The 22,471-nt window shown below is 41.1% G+C and overlaps 2 protein-coding genes across 3 annotated transcripts; both read right to left on the bottom strand.

Annotated features, from left to right (window-relative positions):
- Window positions 1-252: 252 nt before the first annotated feature.
- On the bottom strand, window positions 253-3,386 carry LOC308416730 (uncharacterized protein C11orf42; the record flags this gene model as incomplete). 2 transcript variants are annotated; one of them, XM_080911787.1, is made up of 3 exons in its annotated part: window positions 253-383; window positions 632-1,430; window positions 3,315-3,386. In XM_080911787.1, 3 exons carry the CDS (start codon window positions 3,384-3,386, stop codon window positions 253-255), a joined length of 1,002 nt encoding a protein of 333 aa, XP_080767913.1. The 2 variants fall into 2 exon arrangements, with proteins under 2 accessions (XP_080767913.1, XP_080767912.1); XM_080911786.1 differs by having other exon boundaries at window positions 253-386.
- Window positions 3,387-8,906: 5,520 nt separating this feature from the next.
- OR52W1 (olfactory receptor family 52 subfamily W member 1) lies at window positions 8,907-9,896 on the bottom strand (the record flags this gene model as incomplete). Its single annotated transcript, XM_080913342.1, has 1 exon — window positions 8,907-9,896. One exon carries the CDS (start codon window positions 9,894-9,896, stop codon window positions 8,907-8,909), a length of 990 nt encoding a protein of 329 aa, XP_080769468.1.
- Between the last annotated feature and the right edge of the window lie 12,575 nt (window positions 9,897-22,471).

The following is a 22,471-nucleotide window of genomic DNA, read 5'->3' on the forward strand; positions in this document are numbered from 1 at the left end:
GTTGGAGGAACCATCAGGGGCATTTTTCTCTTTGGTGATAACGCACTGATAGGATTTCACCCTTTTACTATTAGAAGGTGAGAGGACTTGATGCTTAGGGGAAAATGGAGACTCTTCGTCTTTCTGGACCCTGGAAGGAAGAAGCACACAGGCCCAGGGTGGTTTGGGGGTGCAGCAGCTGATGTTTATTGGGGACTAATATCCCTATGTCAGATCTTAGGGGCTTTGCCCCCTGCATCTCTTGCCTCAGCTTCATTCGTCGCTGTCGAACTCCGAGGACAGACCCTGCAGCAGGGGCAGGGACATGGAGTGCCGGTCGGGGTCCCCGGGGCCCCCACCCTGGGCTCCTGGTGGGGGGTTGCGGGGGCTGAAGAGCCAGTTCTCTGCTAGGGTTGGGGATAGTCACAGCTTGACTCACGCTCTGGTCTTCCTCCCTAGTCCCTCCCTCTGATTCTCTGTGCTACAACTCCCCGTCCCTCCCCCTTACCACAGCCATGCTTTCACCTCACCCTCCCCTGGCTCCCTCAGTCCTTCATGAAGGTCCTGTACAAACTCTGGGCTGCTGGACCCATTCTTTGGTTATATTCCCTGCACCCTCTCCCTCCCTCATCTTCATTTCCCCTAGCAGTACCTGAAAGCATATAGGGGCCCCTCCGGAAGGGGTTTCGACCCTTATAGGAGAATCTGGTGGGTCTGCCTTCTGGCCCTTCTTGGGGAGGTGGTGTAGGTGGGGCTGGGACAGGTGGAGGTACATCAACAACTTCAGGGGTATTGGCAGGTACTGATGTGGGGGCCAGAGTTGATATGATGCTAAGGCTAGGTCTAACCCAGTTGGCTCCTTGGGGCAATGGGTCTTTGGTCAGAGACTTCTGTGGTCCCAGCACACCCTTGGGCTGTAGTGAAAACTTGAGGCAGGAGAAAGCAATAGGTAGTGACCGCTGTAACCGGAGCAGCTGGGGTTCACGGGCTGTAGGCAAAAGCCCTAGCTGCAGCCAGGTGCAGGAGAAGACCTGGTAGATGACGTAGATGCTGTGGGTGCTTCGGAGCCAGGGGAGATTCTGCTGTAGGCTCACCTGCCCTGGTGGAAGCAGCAGGAAAGCAACTTTCTTTCGCAAACCTCCCATATGTAGGCGAATCCTGCAGGGCTGCCCATCCAACATTCGCATTTCTTCATAGGCTATCTCGGCTCGGCCATTTGGTGAGTATTCCCGAGTGCAGTGGGCAAAGACACCCTCAGACCCTGCCTGTTCTAGAAGATTTGGTAGCATCCCTACTGATTTTAGTGCCCTTCGGCCCTGCCGACCTGGCAAAGCCAGGCGGGTGTGGGCTGGACGGGACTGTTTCACTAGCACGCCCAGTAGATCATAGTAGGCTGCATCCGACAGGAAAGGTACTGCCACTACATTGGACCCAAAACGTTCCTCGATGACCTGCAGGTGGCCAGTTTATAAGTCAGGGGCTGAGTTAAGGTCAGAGGTTAACTTGTGTTGTCTAAATTGACCTACCCACCATTTGTTCACTGTTTATGTACATTGCTACAGTATACACAGATCCGTTTATTTCCCAGTTCCCACCTGTGGAAAAAATCTAATGTCTTATTTTGTGCCAAATTTTGGTAAATACTTGGATACATTAAAAAATGAGACTTTGTCTTTATCCTAATATATAGCTTGGGCTAGTGGAGGAGACAAAAATGTGAGTAGTAGTTAAGTAAAATAATAGCAGGATGTGACAAGGACAAATGATTTAACACTCTGTCTCTGATAGGAAAATGATCAAAGACATTTTGTAGGTGGCAGTACTTGAGCTTTGAGCTATTCACAGGTTGGGCAATAGTCAGTCTTGTCAGAATGGTCAGCCAGGGAAAATCCCTGAACCTTTAGGAACATTTAGAAACACATAATTTCATATTACTTGCATTTAAGGAAGGAAGAGGAAAGGCACACAGCAAGTAGGATATGGAAAATCATGTGTGTTTGCCTTTCATAAGTGACTTTTATTCAGAGGCCAATGGGAAGGCCCATGGTGGGAAAATGGGACCAGGAAGACGAGAGCTTATATTTTAATAAACATAAAGCAGGAAAGAGAAGTAGCTCAAAACTGCAAGCAAAACACAATTTTAGTTCCTGAACTAAATAATGGAAAAGAGTTGAGGTCACAGAATTGGTAGAATTTGGTCTCTTCATGGATGTGGAAAAAAAAGGAATATTCAGAGATCATGCCTAGGTGATGGGTTATATGGGTAATACTAGTGAAAAATGGGTACACAGATGTAGGCTTAGAATGTCTATTCTTTTGGGAGGAGGCAGTTACCTCTTATGTGCTTTCTACTCTACCTACAAGGGATAGATAGTGTGTGTCTGATGTCTAATCTTTGTATTGTTTCAATAACTGTTTAGGGTTTCCAGTTCCTTTACTTATTTATTTTTATTATTATTATTTTTGGTTTGGGTTATTTGTGCTTGGTAACCAGTTCTCGACAGTTCCTGGGAACCAGATCCTCTTTAGTACTTAGTAACTTAGCTGTCAGAATTTAACCCATGATAGATTTCAGTGGCTGAGTCTTCTGGCTATCACTTATGCTAGATTGCAAAGCCATACAGAAGTTCCAAGTAATCTATCTTATCTTCCAGATCCCACACATCTGTGTTTTTATACTGAATTCACCCAGTGACCCCTGAAGCTGTTCTGCTCTTATTTTGTAACATAAAGCAGTTTTGAAGTACTGGCCTGTTGTATTGAAAGAAAGAAATCAGGGCACTCAGAGGTGCCTTGTTCTGCTTGAAGTTGCCATGTTTATCCTGAGTATCAGTGCCCTAAGTTATTCACTGAGATAATATAAGGAGAGCTTCCTTTTTTCCTTTTCTATAGTGGAATACCTCATTTATGATAATGTATTTTAGCCGGTCTAGTATAGGTATAGATTTCAGCACTGTTGAAACCAATTACTCTTAATCTTGGGAAGACCCTTTCTGTTTTGTTTCTGCCTCCTTTGCCTTTGAGGTTAGCATATTCCCAAGCAATGGGAGTTAATGCCATTAAGATTTGCTTCATGTCTGGTGGATGCTGCTCTAAGATGGTGTTTTAAGATGGGAGATACACTTTTTTTTTCTTCTTTCCTTTTATAGATTTTGGTTTTAATTTTAAATTTATTGCTGTTTATTCACCCATTGTTCATTCATTCAGGCTTTTAAAAGGTGATTGCTACTCCTACTCTTGTCTTAGAGTTCCTACTACTTCTTATACAGAAACCACTTAAGACCCAGCCTGGTCATACTTAGCCACTTTCTCCTTAGCCCTCTCACTTTACCTACCTTATCCTTGATGAGGGCCCAAGTGGCATCTGCTTCATCCAGTGTTAGCAGGTGGGGGGTACTGACCAACATGGTGGGGAGTGGGAGGGGTTGGGTAAGGTAGTGGCTGCTTCAGGAACCCCCAAGCTGCCCAGAGATGTAAGGCCCACCTACCTTGGGTTGTGACCTACTCCAGCATGAGGTCATAGAGGCCTTGCTAGGTGATAGAGCCTTGGATACAGATAACTCTACCAGCCTCATTGCAGCCAGTTGGTCATAATATTTACAAGTTTTTATTTCCTTTTTTTATTTCTGTTACCCTTTGCCCTTTTATTTTTCCTTTATGTTCCTGCCCTGTACTGTCCTTAAACAGCACAGAGATGCTCTCCTCTTTCATCTCTCCTCTTTTTCTTTTTTTTTTACACAGTCTTGCCTCATGGTCTTCTGTCTCAACCTGGAGTGGTCATTATATTGCTTTGGGGGAGGAAAATGCAACACATTCTTTCTGTCCTGGTCTTTCATCTATAGTTCTTGGTTTGAGTTCTTTAAGGAAACTGGGTAGGACCACTCTTCTTTTTAACTGCTTTACCAGAGTAACTGCTGTTTAGCTAGTTGTGGATTACTTCTCTTTGAGATTGCATTGGGGTCTGGAAGGACATAGATGTATAGATCAAGACTTACACTGAAAAATACATCATCATCATCATCATCAACAACAACAAAATCTTAGGGATTCTCAACTGATAAATTACCAGGGAGATTTGAAAATTACTGATACCTGTCTTCTGTTCTTAAAAATTATGATTTAGTTCATCTGGGAAGCCTAACTTCTAAAAACTCCTAGATTGAAACCAGCTATTAACGAGTGGGCTATAAATGCTGTAGAAAACAGGTGTTTGTAGGAGGGTGTTGGCCTGAGCAGGCAGTGTGGAGAGTAAGAGCTAAATGGAATTATGTTCCCTTAGTAACTGGCAGGAATTTTCAGGAAGCCAGAATTATCCAGGTAAACATAATGATTTTCTTCTTTTTTTTCATGCTCTATTCCGGTCACAGGCCAATGTGTGTGTAGTAGTTTCTCTCCCATTCTTGTTAATACTCTTCTCCTTTGTGTCTTTGCCCAGGGAGTTCACTCAGTGTTTTGTTTGAGAAGAATGACTCTTCAAAAAGATTACTTTAGAACTTTTTAGTAGTTATTTTCCCACTCCACCCCTGGAGGTCTCCTGTCTAGGGGGTGTCCTGTTACAGCTTGACCTAGAGAGAAATGCTGTTCTGCAAAGCTGTGTCATGCCACACAGAAGGGTATAGAGGTGATGGGAAAGTGTTATCAAGGAAACTGTCCAAAAGGAAGTGCAGTTGGTCTCAAGGGAAAGGCACATCTCCTCAGACAGTACTTATGCATGGACAAGTGCCAGTTCTTTGAGCAAATGCTTCACATTTGCTTGGTCTTGTTTCCAGGAGAGGAATTATGTCATATATTTGTTGAACTCTTCAGTGCCAGGGTGTGTGTCCAATACTAAATGTATTATCTTAGATGATCCTTTTAGATATTTTTTGTTTTTGTTTTGTGTTTGTTTTTGAGTCAGGGCCTCCCTACGTAATCCAGAATGGCCCTGAACTCATTATGTAGCTGTAGGCTGCCTGAATCTCACAGCAATTCTCCTGCCTCAGACTTCTGAATGTTGGGATTGCAAGTGTGCACCATTGCCAGCTTCTTTTCTGGAGTATGTAGTATTGTTTCATTTTATAGTGAAGAAAGGGTTCCAAAAAACTAATTAGCCAACAACACCCAGTAAGTAGTTAACTACACATGTCCAGCTCTTAATATTGAACAGTAGCTCCTTTTGGTGGTGCTGCATTGCTCACTTCAGTGTGTAAGGAGAGAAATACATGTGGCTTCGTAAGAAGGAAGTGGACAGGGTGCAAGAGAAGCCACAACAGTCCAAGTGAGAAACCACAGGTTTCTTAAGACAGCTAAAACCAACTTCCTTCTTTTTTTGTGCCTATTTGGCAAGCCTCTTACACAGTACCATATTTGATATTAGGACTGTAACTTACAATGTTTGTGGGTGTTTGCCTACATGTCTGGCTGTGCATCATGTGTGTGTGTGTGTGTGTGTGTGTGTGTGTGTGTGTGTGTGCTTGGTGAGGCCAGAAGAAATCATTGGATTCCTTGGACTAGAATTAGAGACAGTTTTGAGCCACTATATGGGTGTTGGGAATTGAACCCTCATCCTCTGAAAGAGTAGTCACTGCTTTTAATCACTGGATCATTCTCTCCATTTCTGAGCCAGCGTGTCACTGTGTTACTGAAGCTGGCTTCCCATTTGTGTACTTCTGACTTAAATGCTACATTGGAAGATATATACCATTCTTTCGTGTTGGTTGACAAGGAAAAGAAATACAATATAGTGTAGTTGGCAACTCTGTTCCCCCAGAACGAAATTCTGAGGTGGAATAAGAGGCAGATAGAGACAAGCAGAAAGGACGAAATCATGTTCCTTTGCACCTCTGCAGTGTAGAAGGAGAGCTGACTGAGAAGCAAATGCAGATGACAGAGGGAGTCCAGAGTGAGAAGACACGCATGAGGTCAGTGCAGGGAGGGCTTATTGGTCAAATAGGAAGCAGAAGCTCTTAGAATTTTTGTTCATGGACGTGGTTCAGAGGTTAAATTAGGTTCTAATAAACTACTCAGCTAGAGTCCTTCCTCATTTTCTGCCCTTTTCTTGCCTTCCAATTCCCATGAATTTCTAGGCTTCCTAAATTCTGTGATGCTGTACCTTAACATTGAGTAAGTCTGTCTTTCCTTTTTGCTCAGAGTGTGAGACTGAAAGATGCTCAAGGAAAGCAGATGATAAGTAAGTCATGAATGAGTTGGTAAGCCTGAGGATGACCATTTGGGCCATATCTTTCTTAGGATTTGTTTCCCATGTGGCACTAAAGAGACACTGATCAACTTGAGGATATGAGGGAGTGATGTGCATGGAGATAGGAAATAAATGAATAGGACTGTTTATGCAGAGGACATGGGATTCTCTGCATGAATCTCGGGGTAGCATAAAATAGCATTGACAGTAAAAAGAGAGCGATGAAGATCCCTAATGATTTCTTGCTTCAGTATGCAGGATAACTATACAAACTCTTGAGGCTTTACTTTAAACTTTTTGGGATAAATATGTAATAAAGCTAAGAATTTTTAAGTTTACAGAAAGGGAATAATTCATCTGCTTAGTAATGTCCCCATTGGAATTCAGGGCAATGCTCTCTAGTCAAACCTGTCCCTGTTCTTTTCAGTTAAGTATGTGAACATTTACATTAAGTGAAATAATGGCTATAAATAGGATCTTAATGATTGGGGCCAAAGTTTTAGAAAAGATGTTTCTACAGAGATTATTTATTTTGAAAGTATAGGTGAAATTATAGGGCAGTGGGCATATAGTTAATTCTCAGGTTATTATGAAGAACGAGAATGAGAGAGTGCTGGCAAAGCTTTCTGAACATATCACATGATAGGTATGTATGGAAGATCATCAAAACACAAATGTGTTGAGATTTTCGGCTTGAAGAAAAAGCATTCACAGCACACAGCTTCGGAACAAGCAAACTGGGATAACTGTGCACAGCTAAGAGTTGAAGGTGCCTTATCTTCCCATGGTGGGATGGTAACAGACTCATTGCTAATGAACATTGATTGCACATGATTTCCCCTTCCATGAATCAGAAGAAAACAGTGTGTGTGTATGTATGTGTGACATGGGATTATCACACATGAATTCCTTTATATTTCTTTATAATAATGTAATAAATATCCTACTGCCATACATGTTTGTTCACATCTCAGTTATTTTATCAGACTAGATCAATCAAAGGAAAATCTCATATGGATACCTAGCTTGTGGTCCATCAGGTTCAGTATGTCTGTGTGCATACACAAACATGCACAGAGGACCCAGAGCTGAAGGTGGGTGTCTTCACTCTGTCATTCTCTACCTTATGTTTTGAAACAGTTTCTCACTGAACCCAAGCTCACTGATTGGCTAGGGAGCTCCAGCGATCTGTCTCCTTTCAGTCTTCCTCCTCCTCAGTACTGGAATTATGGATTCACACCTGGTTTTTATGTGGGTGTTAAGAATCTGAACAGAGGTCGTCATACACGCAGGCAAGAAATGTTTCCCAGAGCCATCTCTTCCAGCTCCAAGACTAGCATTTTACTAGCTTTTTACAAATCATTTTGTGGAGGACTTTTCAACTTGCAACTGCATGAAAAAGATTAGTTTTGAGGATGGCCGAACTCATACAATTGACTAGATCAGTGGTTCTCAACCTGTGGATCACGGCTGCTGTGGCAAACTTCTACCTTCAAATATATTTACATTACGATTCATAACAGTAGTAAAACAGATATAGAATAGAAACAAAAATAATTTTATGGTTGGTTCACCACAACATGAGGTACTGTATTAAATAAAGGGTTGCAGTTTTAGGAAGGTTGAGAACTATATGGACTAGATGCTCTCTTCACCCAGTCTGAGTCAGTGTGATTTTTGAAATCATGCATTTTGAGGTACCTCTTTCTTGTTTATAGGAGTCTATTAAGATTCCATTTAGTCCATCCTAGAAATGACCAATGTCTTTCAGTTCTGGAGCTACCTTCTCTGTGTGGTATCTTCTGGTGTTTAGTCCAGCTCTCTGGTCTAGGTTGTTCTTGCTTCAGGCTTCCATAACTTGACACCAATACTGTGGTTACGACTGCAGTTTTCTCTGACCTCACAGCTGTGACTCCCTTACTATATAGTACTTCTTCTATTGCCCATTAACCGAAAATGGATTTCCCCATTGGGCAGCACTATGCTGCTTCCTGTCTGTTGGGCAGCTGCAGCAGCATGAAATAGTCCCATTTCATCATACTGCACCAGTACCACATGCTGTTAGTGACAGTGTGAGCAAGACAGGAGTGCTGATGGAGATGTTACATTATTGGATGAGGGTACACAAAAGGGCAGGTTGACAGGAGATCATAATGATCCTTTAAATATCAGCTTTGGAGGTCTTTGTTAGAACTGAAGGAAGATAAAGTAGTGATTACACATGAGACCAAGAGAATTCTTTGATTAGGAGTATCTTAGGTCCTATTTGCTGGGTTAATTAGTCCTATAGGGTACATTTTTCAGATTCTTACAATGTGGAGTATAAGTTTGTATAACATCTTTAGAAGAAGCTGAAAATATAATCTGGCTCCAGGTACAGACGGGAGTAACTCCAGACAAGTACTTACATATCTAAGAAGCAGAGTGAGACTTGGGTTGAGAGGATAGGGACAGACAGGAGAGGGAAATTCTCCGATAGACCAGATCTTAAGAGTCTCCACTACTTTCTTCATCTCCTTATTTTCCCTGCATGGTAATGTGCAGCTGCTGCTTTTGCCTTCTTCCATGTAATAAATATGGCTGGTTGGGCCAAAGTTTACAGGTGTCAGTGATACACACACTAAGGGCTTCACAGCAAATACCTTTTGAACCATTAAAGTTCTGTAGGACAAGGACAATATAACCCACATTGCCAGACTCCAAGTTTTGCTCCAAGGGAGTTCCCCTACCTTGTTTACTTCAAGGTCCATTAAAACTGCCTTTTTCTGAATTTGAACATTTCTAAGAATCGGTCCCTGATCTGCTTGGTGCGGACCCCATAAATGAGGGGGTTAAGGGCAGGTGGCAGGAGTAAATAGATGATGGACAGAAGGATATGCACAGGCTTTGGGACAGTGTGGCGACCAAAGCGGTGTGTGAGGAAGGAGAAGAGACCAGGTACATAGAAGGCCAGGATGACACAGATATGAGAACTGCATGTACCAAAGGCCTTTACTCGGGCCTCCTGGGTAGGCAGCCGCAGCACAGCATGGGCAATGAGCCCATAAGACCCAGCAATGCCCAGAATATCTACACCAGACACAGCCAGTGAAAGTGCTAGCCCATAAATGTTGTTGACCCATGTGTTACCCACCACCAGCTCTACAACTGCCATGTGTGCACAATAAGCGTGATGTATGATCTTGGCGTGAAAGTGCTTAAATCGTACCACCAGCAGAGGGAAAGGCACGATAACAGCCACGACTTTGAGTGTCAGTGCCAGGACTGCATAACCCACACGGGCTTTAGTAACCAAGACAGGGTAGTGTAGTGGACGCCCCACTGCGACAGCACGATCACAGGCCATGGCCAAAAGCACACCAGATTCCATAGCAGTCAGCGCATGGACAAAGAACATCTGGATTAGGCAGGCAGTATATTCCACAGGTTGGGGCCCAAGCCACAGCACAGCCAGCAATTCTGGAGCTATAGAAGTGGCTAAGCCTAGGTCGGTAGCTGCCAGTGTGGCCAGGAGTAGAAACATGGGTTGGTGCAATGTAGACTCTATTCGGATCACTGTCAGAAGTGTTGAATTGCCTAGTAGGGCCAGCATATACATGAGCCCAAACACTAGGGTCAGCCAGGCCTGGCCATCTCCCAACCCTGGGATACCAGTCAATATAAAGAAAGCTGGGCACTGAAAGGTAGAATTGGGCTGTGAACTTTCTGCCATTCTGTAAGGAAGAAGTTTGTGGCTCATGGGACTGTTGTTCCTGATGGGGGAAGGACAAAAGCAGGAGAGATTCTAGGGACGTTACAGTGCTACAAATTCATCCATGGCCTTGCAAAGGGCCTGGAATATTACAGGAGCATAATCTTTGCTTGATACAGGGGTTGGATTGGTAATTATGGTCATGACAATAATTAAATCATGGGATAATCTTTTGCCCCTAGTTATCCGTGAGCGTTATAAGGAGAGCAGAGGCAGGGGTAGAAAGGAGAGGTTAAGGAAGTGACCGATGAAGTGGCTATGACAGTCAAAGAGCCCTCCCATATGAGGTCATCTGAGAAGATAGCGCTGAGATGACTACCCTCTCCCTCAGAGGACAAGGACACTCTTGGTCTCTGTATTTGGGGAGAAAACTGGTGCAGGGCAAGGAGCATGTTATTTTGATTATTTCTGGGAGTCCTTGAACCTCTATGATTTTGATTCTATAATAGGGCTAGACACAGTGATCTTAAGCATTTACTTGAATTAGTAATTGGGGGCACTAATACACTAGGAAGTAAGGAGGAGGCATTATAGAAAGTCAGGGAGAATAATGGCACAAGTAGGGTCTGAGTGAAGCTGGGAGTTTGAAATGACAGGAGAAATTTGGTAGGCCCAAGGGGTGCTTACATTATTCTGCATCTGGTGCTGAAGTTGTAATCTTGAACATCAGGTGAAGAGAAATTGTGAGTAGGGAGCAATGGAGAGAGATGGCAGCAAAAAGGAGAAACATTTCTTCTTGGTATCCTTTCATTCTTCTATTCCTGGACTGCCCCGGAGGTAAGGCAACTGAAGGAGGAGATGGTAGAAATCCCAGAGCACTGTATGGACAAACACCTCTGATGGCAGAGGCACACTGAGTAGATGGAGTCCCTGCAAGCATCTAACCCCCAGCATAAGCTTAAATGTTGAGTGAAGACAAAACCAGTGGAAGATTTGACTAGGGAGTGGCCCTGAGCACTGAGTAATGCTAGGCTCTCTTCACCTTGACCATTGCCTCTTGGGGCCTTTTCTGAGCTGTTTTGCCTGCATCCCTCAGGGTCCTTGTCTCTTCCACCTGTGCCACATTAACTCTTCTTTGTACTGCATCCCTGATCAGTGCTAACAGTCTCAGCATGTCGAGTAAAACATTCAGTGCACACATTGCTTCTCCTTAGCCACATTGTCTTCACAGCTTCATATTGTCTAGCATGCATACCTAGGTTACAAATGAACATTTATGACTTTCACCTGTGAGCAGATATGTTAGCTTCAAAGCCTAGGAGGACAGGTACACGTGTTACTACAGTTTTAGGAGTTAGGTATCCATGAGAATATCTGTTATTCATCATCAACTAGAAGACTACTGAATGCAGTTTTTTTAATATAAAAATCTATCCTTAAAATGACCATAGTATGTAAAAATCACAGTGAAAACAAGTGGGATTATTGGAAAAAATAGAAATAAGGATATAGCATCCCAAAATACCAGTGACACAACACCCCAAAGTATCAGTGACATATAAAAATGGTAGGAGTAGGGGGCCAAGGAGATAGCTCATTGGATAAAGTACTTGCTACACAAGTGTAAAGACTGAATTTGGATCCTTGGCACCCAATAAAAGCCAAGTGGATGTGTTAAGCCACCAGCAATTAGGAAACAGAGACAGGAGGTCCCTGGAACAAGTTAGCTAACCTAGAGTATGGAGTATGTCTAAGCTTAGCAAGAGATCCTGCTTCCATACATAAATAGTGAACAGTTGAGGGTGTCAACCTCTGGCCTCCACATGTATGTACACATACGTGCAAAAATAACTAAAAATCCCACAGTACAATTGTCTTATTATTATATGGTTAGAAAGTATGCAGATACTACATGCTGAGTTTTTATGCTCAGCCAGGATCATCTAGGTGAAGTTTTCTGTGGCTATCTAGTCTCCAAAAATACAGAATTATTTATAAATATAAAACTCACGGCTTGGTCTCCTAATGTGTGAGCTGTATTTGGACACATTTGCATTTCAAAGCCAGCACTGTAGTGGAACTGACTGAACCCTTCTTGTTCCTCGTCCTTTGCTATGTGGGGAAGATGTAGAGTCTATAATAAGACCTGTTCCTCTCCAGGAGTCTATACTTCCATGTGTCTATACTTCCAGTAATATACAAGGCTGTTGGAGGGCTACTAAGGCAGTTGCACTAACCAACGTCAATACTTGATACAGTGGCAACAGAAGAAGCCTCTTGTTCTTCCTGGAGGCATCTGAAAATCTCTGCATCCCAAAGGTAACAGTCCTTTGTGTTTCCTATGTGCGTGCACTGATTCAAACAGATTTTAAAGTGATAATTATTTCCCTCATTTAAACAAAACAAAACAAGCATCTTAAGGCACAAGATGAAATAACCTGCCAATAGTCACAACCAACAGCAAAGTTAATACACAAATTCAAATAGTTTGGTTTTTGTGTACTTGCACTTAGCCACCAAGTACTTCAGCTATAATTTAGCATGTGGATATAAATTTAGTAGAATACTTAGGGGAAATGAGTACTTGGTCCTGGGACAGATCATTCCAGGGTCTTTGGTTTTGGTGGGTAGCCACAGTTTGATACAATCGGTAGGCAGTGGGTTGTAATTGCTTGAGGAAGAAGGGGAATACTCAGGAGCTAGGGACTGTACAAGGAAGTCTGTGGAGGGAGTTGGAGAAAAATGCTTTTGACTTTAAGAGATTCAGAGGTTTTTGGCTGCCCATTAGAGATGGCTTGTAAGATAAATCATCAATCTCTTAGATCCAACGATCTAGAATTGAGGTAACTGAGTTTTTGGAAACCTGACAATTTTGAGTTTACAAGGTGCACCAGGAGATTTATTTTTAGAAAATTCTTTTGTTGGTATTCTAGACCCTAGATCATCTTTATAGAAGTTCTCCAAGTGCCTGTTGGGGTCACCCGACTTAATATGGAGACTTGACAATGTGTCCATGACTTCATAGGACTACTCTGTTAGGGCTTCCCACAGGAGGATGTGATACCTCCCAGGTTTGTGGGAAGTGGTAGGGAAGAAGTGTTGGGATCATCAGTGACATTGTGCTCACAGATCGCATTAGGTAAATGAGATGTTAAATACATTGGGTTGTCCTTTCAAAGGAGAAGATACACAATCCTTGTTTCCTGCCTAGAGAGCTTGGGATGGAAGTGACTAATGGTTTAGATAACCCCTGGACTATCTGTAGTGCATCCCATACCTGGCTCCGCCTAAGCCCCCACAACCTGGACCAGAGTTTAGATTACCTCTGTACTTTCTCTATGGACAGGGGCTCTGCCATGCTTCTACAGCAGGACTGGAGATAGCTAATAACCTAGATAACTTCTGTGCTATCACTATGACCGAGACCACATCAGATCCTCCCCTGGTCCTTTAAGACAACACACATAGCCTATGTTTAGAACCTATTTTTATGGAAGAAGTAGTACATTCTTTTAGAAGAGTTTCTATGTAATTATGCCTCCTCGTGCACATGAGATTGTGTTACACCAGGAAAGTTTTCCCAAAATTGTACTATATTTAAGCAGACCTAAAATAAACAGTTTGGTATCAAGACTCTAGAAGTTTTAACCAATACTGGCTATTGAATTGTGTTAAATGGGATTTTCTTCTTGCCTTATATAGATTGTTACTCCAGTCTTGGTGTTTTCTGAGACCCCAAATAGAGAAGAGGACATTGAAGACCTCAATTGCTTCCAGACTGGCATAGAAAAATAGAATAGGGGAGACTGTTTTGAGATTGACTCTGACTCTCTTGCTTAGACAAATATAGCTTCCACCATCATTTTCCATAGACAGGATTGTCAGATATCAGATGCATGTTTCCAGGTGGACCTCTTCTGTGTTTGTTTGACTTTAAATGGTCTGTAAATACTACACACATCACTCATTGATACAGTAGATTACATTTCAGAAAACCTTGGTTTTAGTGGTGCCAGTCAACACTTAGTCCTCTTACAGAATCCTAAGTAACTCTGAAATACCAAACCACAATTCAGTATGAGCCACCTGAAGACCTAGCAGCATCACAGTAGTTGAGGCTTCATCTTCCTCTAAATCCAGAGAAGGGATCTTGTAGGTTCAGGGTTCAGGGGGTATTACCATATGGAAATGTGGAAAGATCAGAAAGGTCACCTCATCCATTCTGTATTCTAGCATCAGTCATCCCGCCATCTACAGTCTTCCAACCCTAGCATGTGGAGGTCTTTAAAACAGTCCATAAATGATGGGGCACTCTTAGTTTCTACTCCTTGGAGTAGTAGATGTGCTTGGACTGAGGGCATTGATTTGAGACAGGAACTATTTATTCTCTATCTTCTTTATAGTGGGATCCTGTGGAACTCAAGTTGTGTTAGGACTGTAGAATAAGGTCATATCTAGTGTGTGTATGTATGTACGTATGTACTTTTTTTTTCCTTACTGGGGTTTTGAAATTAAGGTTCATACATGCTCTAGGCAAGTTATCTACCATGGAGCTATATTCCTAGTTGCTTACTATTTTTTTTTCTTGAGATATTAATTCAGCAATTTACCCAATTAGTACTGGAACTCACTACATAACACAGGCTGGCCTCTGACTAATGATTTACTGCCTCAGCTTCTTGAGTAGCTGAGATCACTAGTGTGTGGTACCATAACCTGCCATGTCCAGTTTAGCCAACCTTGTGTGTATTATCTGCTCTCCCTATATAGTTTTTTTTCTCTGCGACATAATTGTCCTTACTACACACATTACTCATTCTAATTATAGAATTCTGAAACTGACACTATCTTTGACCATATTTAACTAGTGACTAATATTATCCTGCATTCTGATGTCACAGTCTCCTGGTACACACTGTACCTGTGAGACAGGGATAGGGCGCTAAGGAGCCCCTTTAACATACAGAATATTTTCCCTTTATTTCCAGGAGAGGTCTGTCTGTCTGTCTGTCTGTCTATCTATCTATCTATCCATCTATCTATCTATCTATCTATCTATCTATCTATCTATCTATCTATCTATTTATACTATTATTAGTTGAAAACATAGACCTGTACTGGGGTATTTCTCTAAAAGCTTATAGGAGATATGGGTTTTTGTAAAGGTTCTCTAGCTTTTAGAAGAAGGCACTTGAAGTTACTCCTTTTATTGGAATTTGGCTGAGGTTGTCAGGAAATGACTTCCCATCTAGACATGGTGGCTCATGTTGTAGCACTTGGAAGACAGAAGCATGGGGATTACTATTAGTTTAACACTATCCTGAGCTGCAGAGTGAGACTGTTTCAAACCAACAAACAAGATTTCTCTGAGGTACTGGACAGTGCATTTACTGTTCCTACCAGAACTCACTGTATGGGTGACTGATAAGCAGGAAAACTACTCATGTTAGATATAGAATTAATCAAATATTATCAAGAATTCAATATATGCCAATAACAGTACTGTAGATAGATAGTCTTATTATGCTTGTTGGGAAATGTACATTTATGCCCTCAGTTCATCTGTTGTACCAACCCCACTGTGACTTTTGAAGATGTATCTTTGGGAGATAATTAGGCTAAGCTGAGACCATAAGATCCTAGGAATGAGATTCCTGCCCTTACAAGAACTGGAAGAGTGAGCTTGCTCTCTCCCTATCTCTTCATGTCTTATGTGGGACTAGTGAGAGAAGGCAGCAAGCTGACTCTAAATCAAGGACAGAGCTCCCACTAGGAGCCGCCTCAGCAGGCTCCTTGATTTTGGCCTTCTCAGCCCCAGAACCATGAGACAGAAATACCTGTAGTTTAAGCCACACAGTCTGTGATGCTTTATCACTGTAGCCTGGATATACACTCAAAGAGCCACCAAGGCCATCTCATTAGGACCCAATGTGTCTGAGATTCTTGTCTCCACTGGAGCATGTCTTTTTTATGTCTCATGCCTATTTTGGAATACTGTAGTAGTCTCATTACTGATCCCCTTGTCTCTAGTATGTTTTTGAATTTTATTAAAAAAATGATACTTTTGTCTTAGAAGTGGCCAACATATAAATGTAAAAAGAAAAAATATGCACAAGTATCAATAAGCTCCAAATTGTCAATTGTCAATGTTTTATCCAGCTTGCTTTTAGTTATTTTTAATACAGGCTATAACAATTACAGATACTAAAGTCCTTTTTAATCCTTATATGAGTCCTGTTCTCTCTTGTTAAAATAATTATTATGAATTTTTAATGCTTTTCTTTGTTGGTGCTTTTATATAATTACATGAAGTAATCCCTATTATATGTAGAAATTATGTTTGGAGTGATGATTATACAGGTAAGCAGAATTTTATCACTCATTTAAATCATGACAGAGCTTTATAGTTTATGATTACACTAAATATGCACTTTAAAATTGCTACTGGCTGAGGTTGTACACATCTTCAGTATAAATGGAGATGTGAAAATTTCATATATCTTTCTCTAGAGCATATATATATATTCATGTGGAATTGTAGATTTTAAGACAAGCACATTTCTTCTTTAGCAGAGTACTATAAAATTGTTCTTGAAATTGTTATAATTTGACTTCTCTTTAGCAACTTTATGCAAGATCTTATTTTTTAAACACTGTTGACAACTCTATTATTAGACTGATAATTTTATGACTATAACTAATAATATTACCTTTAACTAAATGTATACCTTTAATATAAATTTGACATGTCTTTATTGGTTGTTTATGGTTTCTCTATTGGAAATCCCCCAGTCACTGTCTGTTCTTCTAGCCAGCTGTTTTTCTTCCTGTGTTAGTATGTAGAAGGCTGTAAGTATTCTTGATAGTAGCTATTTATTTTACATTAGAAATATAACCTCCCGGGCTGATGTCTTTTAATTTTATTTGTGGTCTCATTTATCTTGAAGGAAACTTAAATGTTAATAAAAACACATCTAGGACATATGCTTTTCATATATGGTTTATTGTGTTACCTCCCCTGAGGTTGTAAAGACACTGCTATTCACTTTCAACAACTCTCAAGTCACGAGATATCAAACACTTCCTATGAGTCAGGTTTAAGCTCAGCATTGGTACGTATATCATCTTAGTGTGGAGCTAGATGCTGTTACTTCTACATTATGTCTGCTATGACTGAGGAATGGGTAGCTTACTTATGACACCCAAACATCCAGTGAAACTGAATTTAAATCCAGGTCAGTATGAGTCCAGAATGGATTCTCTTAATAACAGCATGTTTCAGGGTTATGTGAACTTAATAAAACAAAATCAGCTTGGGCCTCATTGTGTGTTCCTGGAGTAATCTCATTTCTCCCCAGCTTGTGCTTCCTTTCCACAGCACGGCACCCGTTTGCGATGGAAGAAGTAGCCCCAAGTGTTTTGCTTAAAATCAGTAGGAAAATAAATGGCCTTTCTCCTGTCCTCTGTATTTACTTGAATATCCTCACCTCTGCTCAAATTATATTTAAAGACGCTTCTACATGATGGTTCCTGTCTATGAGATACCTGCACTTTCTGCCTGCACTCTGGAGTTCTCTTTTGAATTTGATGAAATTCTCCCTGCTGTGGGCACACAGATGTATCTTCCAGCGTTTCTAATAATCCATTCAGTACCTCTGATTCCTTGTCTGGCATCTCTTATCACCTCCTTTCTTTGAGTACTGAACAGTGTTAGACATTCTGTGGAACTGGCTGTCCTGAAAGCTTAGGGTTCAGTGCTGGGTAAGAGTCATCGAAAATGTCAGTTTTCTTCATTTTCACATTACTCAAATACACACCTTTTCCTGTCTGCTTCTTCCACTCCCGCTCGGGCCAAGTCCTTTTCCAGTTCTCAGTGGAGGGTACAGAGTTGTAGGGGTCTGTGGTGCCTGAGGACAGACCTTGATTCCATCAGGTGCCTTCCTCTGACTGTGACTGCTTTTGCATCCAGTTCCTTGTCACAGAACCTTTCCGCTTCCCTTTCTCCTGAGGCCTTCGCCACGGAGTCCATGAAAGTAAGATTGTATTTGCCTCAGTTGACAGTCTCTTATTATCCGATCACAACTGTATCCAGGCTCTCCTCCAGCTGTGTTCTTGCTGTTCAGTGTTTCCTTTTATTTTGCTAGGTTGTTTGCTTTGAAATCATCCAAATATATTTATTTATATATAGTGTTTTTTATTTATTGTTTCCTCTTACCACAAATTTTACAACTACTTATTAAATAAAATAAAGGCATATAAAGACCAAATAAATAGTAATCTCTTTCCGTCTGTCCTTGTATGAGCAGATCCTTCAGCCTAAGATACTTTTATTAATATTTGACACACCCTCTTCTCAGTCAGTGACTATTAATGACTTCTGTATATATCAGGCACTACTCTTATATACTTTAATAATATTTATAAACATCTGTTTTTTAAAAAGATTTACTTATTTATTATATATATCTGTCTTCAGACAGATCTGAAGGGAGCACCAGATCTCATTAAAGTTGGCTGTGAGCCATCATGTGGTTGCTGGGAATTGAACTCAGGACGTCTGGAAGAGCAGTCAGTACTCTTAACCACTGAGCCATCTCTCTAGCCCACTACTCTTACATACTTGAAAAGAACACATTTCAGCCCTTCTTCAGGTCAATAGATACAACTGTTTTTTTTTTTTTTTTTTTTTTTTTTTTTTTTTTTTTTTTTTTTTTTGAGGAGATCTTTTTTTACTTTATTTCAAAGAGAAGAAGCCTTTATGTAGTGAGAAAATACAACACAGATCTGTTTTGTCTTCCTATGAAACACTGCTGTTCGAGCAGCCGAGTGAATTTTTTCAGGTCACGGCTTGAAGTCTCGCCACACTCATGTGAATGTGGACGGTCCTGTGTGCCCGAAACTTAGGCCTTTTAGTGCGCAGGGCAACAAAGTCCCCTAACCAGCAGTTATAGAAGATCCCACTTTTATATACTACATCCTTGCATACCTCTAAAGATAGAGTCAGACAAATATTTTCTAGGTAGATTTATATATAATATATACACATTTGTACATACATACTGTTATTCATGTGTTGTTCAAAATTTTGAAAAATGTACAAATTTATTGCAAAATAGTAATGACTGGACAGTGCTTTGCTCATTGTGGGAATATGAAGTTCAGTGACCACAGCCCTGGAAGCCATCAGAGATTGTTAATCTCTTCTGCACAGTCACATTCTTGCAGTAAGCCTGGCAAAAGTGCTTTTCCAGAACAGAGTGGGGAAGAGTACCTTCCTCATCTTAGCCAATGGAATGTGAGAAGGACCGTCATGTGAAAGCCCACAAACATCTTCTACTTACTTCATTACCAACAATGCTACAATGAAGGATGCACATTTTTGTTACCTAATTTTGTTGAGTCAGTTTCATTAACTTCTTTTTTAAAAGGACTATTATGTTTTAAATTTATATTTGCCAGTACATGTGCATACATAATCCAGAAGAGGACAATGGGGTTCCTGAAATGAGTTACAAACAGCTGCGAGCCTCCATGTGGGTGCTAGGAGCCAAACCCAGGTCCTCTGCAGGAGCAGTAAGTGCCCTTAATCACCGAGTCGCTCCTCTCCTTCATGTCTGTGCTTAACGTTATTATTTCCTGCCTATGGTTACTTTGAATAAGTTTTAATGCAGCTCTTCCAGTAAGTACAATGATTATTTTCCATTCTTCCCCTAGCTTCTTGGGATTGGGTACTTGAATTACTTCCTTTTCTAATGTAGGTTTACAGTGCCATAGAAGTTCTCCTAGAACTGCTTTTAGCTATGACACCACACATTTTTCTGTGTTGTTCTTCCGTCTCTACTTATTCCGTCTTTGCTTGTACACACAGGGAAGGATAGCTGGGTTGTGTAGTTGATTACTTTCTGATGACATCCATAGTGTACACCAGTTTATATTTATTTTAATATATATTATATTATATTATATTTATTATATTATATTATATTTATATCACCAGCAAGAAACAAAGAGTCCCTTCTTCCATATCCTCTCCAGTGCTTGCTGGCATTAATTTCTCTGAGTGTCATCATTCAGACTGGGGTGAGGTGATGTCAAAATAGCTTTAAATTGGCCAATTGGTCATTTGTATTTCTCCTTTGAGAACTGGCCATTCAGTTAATTAGCCCATTTATTGATTGGATACTTTGTGTTTACTTCTTGCAGGTTTGCTTTTTTTTTTTTTTTGTCTGAGACAGGGTTTAGCTGTGTAGTCCTGACTGTCCTGGAACTTACTTCTGTAGACCAGGCTGGTCTCAAACTGCCTGCCTCTGCCTCCCAAGTGCTGAGATCAAAGGTGTGCACCACCACCACCCAACTGCAGGTTTTTTTTTTTTTTTTTTTTTTTTTGAGACAGGTTCTCATGTAACTCAGGCTAGCCTTGATCTTCAGACTCATATCGTAATCAAGGCTGGCCTTGAGTTCCTGATTCTACTTCTCAAGTGTTGGGATTACAGTCATGCACCACTTTTCTTATACTGCAATTCTGGTTGATATATTCTAGGTATTAACCCACAGTTTCATGTATAGTTAGAAAAGATATTTTTAATCTGCCCATTATTTAAATTTAAATTTGTGTGTGTGATTATACATGCATGCCAAAATGTGTGTGTGTGTGTGTGTGTGTGTGTGTGTGTGTGTGTGTGTATGTGTATTTGTATCTCTGTAGGTCAGAAGGCAACGTCAGGCATTTGGGACAGCGTCTCAAGCTCCCAAGCATGCAGAGTTTCACCCGTTTCACTTCACCTCGCACTGTTAGTGGGTTCTAGGGATAGAAAATGAGATCTTCAGGCTTGTGTGGCAGACATTTTGCCCTGTCCCTCTTTTCCCAACCCTTCAATCCTTCAGGGTCTCCTTTCCCTCTGGAGATGATTTCTGTGCAGAATCCTTTCATTGTAATGTAACACATTTGTCACCTCTTGAGATTTCATGTGTTGTCCAGCTTTCAGTTGTTATGGGTATGTGCCAAGAAATGGAGTTGCTGGGTCATATAATAATCTTGAGGAACCAGTACACTGGGTCATATAGTAGTTTTGTGTTTTGAGGAACTGGCATGCTGATTCCAGAGCAGTTGTGCCATTTGGGATTGCGATTAACAAAGCACAGTCTCTAACACCCTTGCCAGATCTTGTTATTTCTGTTCTTTTTATCCTAACATGAATTTTTAATGGTAGCTCTCCTAATGTGCACACAGTGACATCTCCCTGTAGTTTTGATTTGCATTTCCCTGATAATGATCATGAACTTGCACATTTTGCTTTTAATGGTGCAAAAATTTTAATCAGATTTTTCTTAGTTCTGTCCTTTTTCTTTGAGATTACCTTGAGGTATCGCCCTCCAGGATTACTTTGTAATTAGTCGGGGACTGAGCTTATGACTGCGTCTGAACACTTTTATGCATTCAGTTTTAGGATTTTATATTTTTCCCTCGATGAACTATTTAGTTCACTCTCAGACTCTGTTTTTTAATCTGAAAAAAAAAAAAGGATATTATTATAGTGTCTCTTATCATTGGGTTATTTTGAGACTCAAATGATACAATTTGTGCTAAAAAACACAACATTGTGACAGATATAGTAAACGGTTATCACATCTGAATGTTACTGTTATTTTGTTGCTAGGATGATACTACTCTTATGCTGTCTTTTTTTCCCGGTGTTACTAAATATCTATAGAGTTAGTGTTTCTGGTGGCACTGGTTTTCATTTCCCCCTGAGGTTTGCTGGGCGAGTGCTCTGTGATCCCGAGGGTGGCATTGATAGCTGCCTCCAGGAAATGAGTGCCCAAGGCTTCTCAGTTTCTAACTATAAATGTCCTGCATAGACTAGTGGCAGTGATACCCACACAAGCCGTCATGATCAGCATACAGACTTTTTCCCTCTATTGTTCCTCTCTTCTCAGAATGAGTCATTCTTTAGCTTTTCTCAGTACCTCAGCTGATGCTGTTCTGTAACAGGTGAGTGTGTAAGAACACTGGTGGCAGAAGGAGTTCTGTAATAGGTGAGTGTGTGTGTCTGCAGAGGACAAAGGCTGGGAGAGGAAGTGCATGTGGGAGAAAGTTAGGGAGCTAAGTAGACTAACTGTGTGAGAGGGACCGCACCACATCTGAGTAGATGAGGAGACATCACCGGAACTTACAGTGGATACCAAGAGAAGTTGAAATGAGAGGCGCAAGAGGGGACTGGAAAGTCCCAGGAGGATGTGGTGAGGAGTGAGCTCTTAATAGAGATTTGGAAGGCAGCCTGGATCAGACTGTAGGAGGAAAAGGGTGTCAGAGGACTCCTCATAGGAACAACTTAAGCTTTGACCATTGTCTCCTTTCTGTGGAGTAAGATGCTAGACAAATAGTAATTTGCCAGTTTCATAGGTTATTTGTTCGCATATTTCTTAAATGCTAGCATGACAGACTTTTTCTAAGTGCCACCAACTCCTGTCCTGAAGTGAGGAGAATTCCTTAATGTTTCTGTTTCATCTATTTTTGTTATTTGTATGTGTGTAGCACATGTGTGTCATGGATGCTGCACAGATGGAGGTCAGAGGACAACTTTTGGGAGTTGGTTCTCTGAGTTCTGCAGATCTAAATTATG

The sequence above is a fragment of the Micromys minutus genome (assembly GCF_963924665.1).
Source record: "Micromys minutus genome assembly, chromosome: 2".
NCBI classification, from domain to species: domain Eukaryota; kingdom Metazoa; phylum Chordata; class Mammalia; order Rodentia; family Muridae; genus Micromys; species Micromys minutus.